This window comes from Penaeus vannamei, chromosome 8 (assembly GCF_042767895.1).
Source record: "Penaeus vannamei isolate JL-2024 chromosome 8, ASM4276789v1, whole genome shotgun sequence".
In the NCBI taxonomy this organism is placed as follows: Eukaryota; Metazoa; Arthropoda; class Malacostraca; order Decapoda; family Penaeidae; genus Penaeus; species Penaeus vannamei.
Window position 1 is genome coordinate 1,591,830 of NC_091556.1, and position 2,500 is coordinate 1,594,329.

General features: G+C 46.3%; 1 protein-coding gene across 1 annotated transcript in view; it reads left to right on the forward strand.

The window, feature by feature from the left end:
• The window catches only part of LOC113817004 (alpha-(1,3)-fucosyltransferase C), a 23,214-nt gene that overhangs the window by 10,451 nt on the left and 10,263 nt on the right, over positions 1 to 2,500 (forward strand). Inside the window, exons 5-6 of the mRNA XM_070124150.1 lie at positions 1,074 to 1,246; positions 2,427 to 2,500. The exon at positions 2,427 to 2,500 is cut by the window's right edge and continues 55 nt beyond it. Of these exons, the coding sequence (XP_069980251.1) occupies positions 1,074 to 1,246; positions 2,427 to 2,500 (247 nt within the window). The remainder of the gene's footprint in view (positions 1 to 1,073; positions 1,247 to 2,426) is intronic.

Genomic DNA, 2,500 nt, shown 5'->3' on the forward strand with positions numbered 1-2,500 from the left:
TCTTATATCATTTATGCTTTAATCTTGGGCAATATTCAGGCCTCCAAAAGTGTTCCATGACGAATAATATACGGGGAAGTATCTCATGATTTATTTACAGAATGTGTTCGAATGGTTAAAAGAATATTATGAAAATTTATATTTGGTTTTACATAATCATTTTACTTATTATGTATGTATAATTGAATATGCAGACGTAAACTTATATATCCTTTTGAATGTAGTTGATATCAATCAATAAATAGTGTCATTTTCAAAATATTTAAAGAAGTGTGACCTTCGAAACCAGTGTCGATGGACGAATGAAGAAGTATGATGGGAGGTGCTTAGGGCCCGCGCATTTTCAACTGATTTCGTTAGTTTTCCGTCGTTTGATTTGTAATTTGAAGATGTTGATAACTAACAACTTGTATTTATTGTTATTCCCTAATGTTACATCAGTGAACCAATGATTTGTTAATTGATGCAATTCAAAAACAAAATCAGATTCGTCAACTCGAGTACAATTCCTAGGAATGGGGGTGGAGCCGCACATGTGGCAACAGCGTAGAAGCATCGGCAGAGTTGCTGTCGCGATCGGCCCTGAGGTGTCGCAAATGAAAAAAACGACACTTTCTAGTGTAGTTAGACAGTTTCTTGGCACCGGAAAAAAGGCCTATAATAACTAATAGGGTGATGATAATGATAACAGCAGCAATATCAATACAAATGATGATTATAGTGAAAGTAATGATGTTAATGATGATTATAGTGAAAGTAATGATAATAAATGATGTTCATGATGATTATAGTGAAAGTAATGATAATAAATGATGTTCATGATGATTATAGTGAAAGTAATGATAATAAATGATGTTCATGATGATTATAGTGAAAGTAATGATAATAAATGATGTTAATGATGATAATGAAAACAATAATGATTATAACAATGCTAATGATACAATAATAACGATAGCAAAAGCAATAATAATGATATTTTATACGCTCTTATCCCCCCCACACCCCCACCCCAGCTGATTTACACGTCCCAAACGTACGAGGGAAATTCCAAACTCCTTTCCTCCCTCCAGAATTCCGACCAGAAGCACTTCGGCTTCGGATTCGGCCGCGCCCCCTTCGTCCGCGCCGGCTGCAGGGTGGACGGCTGCATGACGACGGGGGCGAGGGACCGGTTCAGGCCGGAGGAGCTGGACGCCGTCGTGTGGCACTTCAGGAGCAAGGACAGGACGCTGCCGGAGAAGAGGTGGGTGGGGTGAAAGGGAGGGAGGGAGGTGGGGTGGGGAGAGGGGGGGAGGGTGGGTAGGAGGTGGGGTGAGGAGGGGAGAGGGGGAAGTGGGTGGGGTGGGGGAGGGAGAGGGGAGGAGGTGGAGGTGGGGTGGGGGGTGGGGGGAGCGGGAGAGAGGAGGAGAGGAGGAATTGGGTTGGGAGTGGGGAGAGTGGAGAGGGGGAGGAGGTGGGTTGGGGTGGGGAGGGGAGAGGGGGTGGGGAAGGGAGGGGAGAGGGATAGGAGGAAAGGGGGGCGGAGAGTGGAGGAGGGGGAGGAGGAGTGGTTTTGGGGGAGGGGAAGGAGGGAGAGGGTAGGTTTGGAGGGGGCTTAGGGTGAAGAGAGGGAGGGAGGGGTAGAGGGATAGGGGAGTATGGGGGAGGGGAAGGGAGAGTAGAGAGGGGAGGGAGAGGGAAGGGGGAGGGAGGGGGGCTTAGGGAGAAGGGAGGGAGGTATGGGGAAGAGGGATAGAGGGGTATGGGGGGAGAGGGGGTTTGGAGGAGGGGTAGAGAGATAGGGGGGTATGAGGGGAGAAGGGAGGTTTGGAGGAGCAGTGGTATTACTATTGATACTAGTGTTTATATTATAAATTTTGTTATCATTATCACTGTTACATCACTATTATTATTGCTATCAGTGCCCTAATTGTCACCACCACTAACACCACTATCATCATCAATTATCATCAATTATCATCACTATCCCTCATCACCCTCACCAATACCACTATCATCACCACTATCATCATCATCAATTATTCATCACTATCCCTCATCACCCTCACCAATGCCACTATCATCATCAATTATCATCAATTATCATCACTATCCCTCACCAATACCAGTATCACCATCCTCAATCATCCTCAATCATCATCAATCATCACCATCTATCCTCACCACCTCCCCTCCCCCTCCCCCCCCTCACCCCCCAGGTCCCCTCACCAACACCACTATCACCATCACCATCCTCAATCATCATCAATTATTCATCACTATCCCTCATCACCCTCACCAATGCCACTATCATCATCAATTATCATCAATTATCACCACTATCCCTCACCAATACCAGTATCACCATCCTCAATCATCCTCAATCATCATCAATCATCACCACTATCCCTCCCCCCCCTCACCTCCCCCCCCTCTCCCCCCAGGTCCCCTCACACCCGCTATGTCTTCTGGGTGATGGAATCGGCGTCTTATCTCTACGGCGACATTTCCCGCTTCG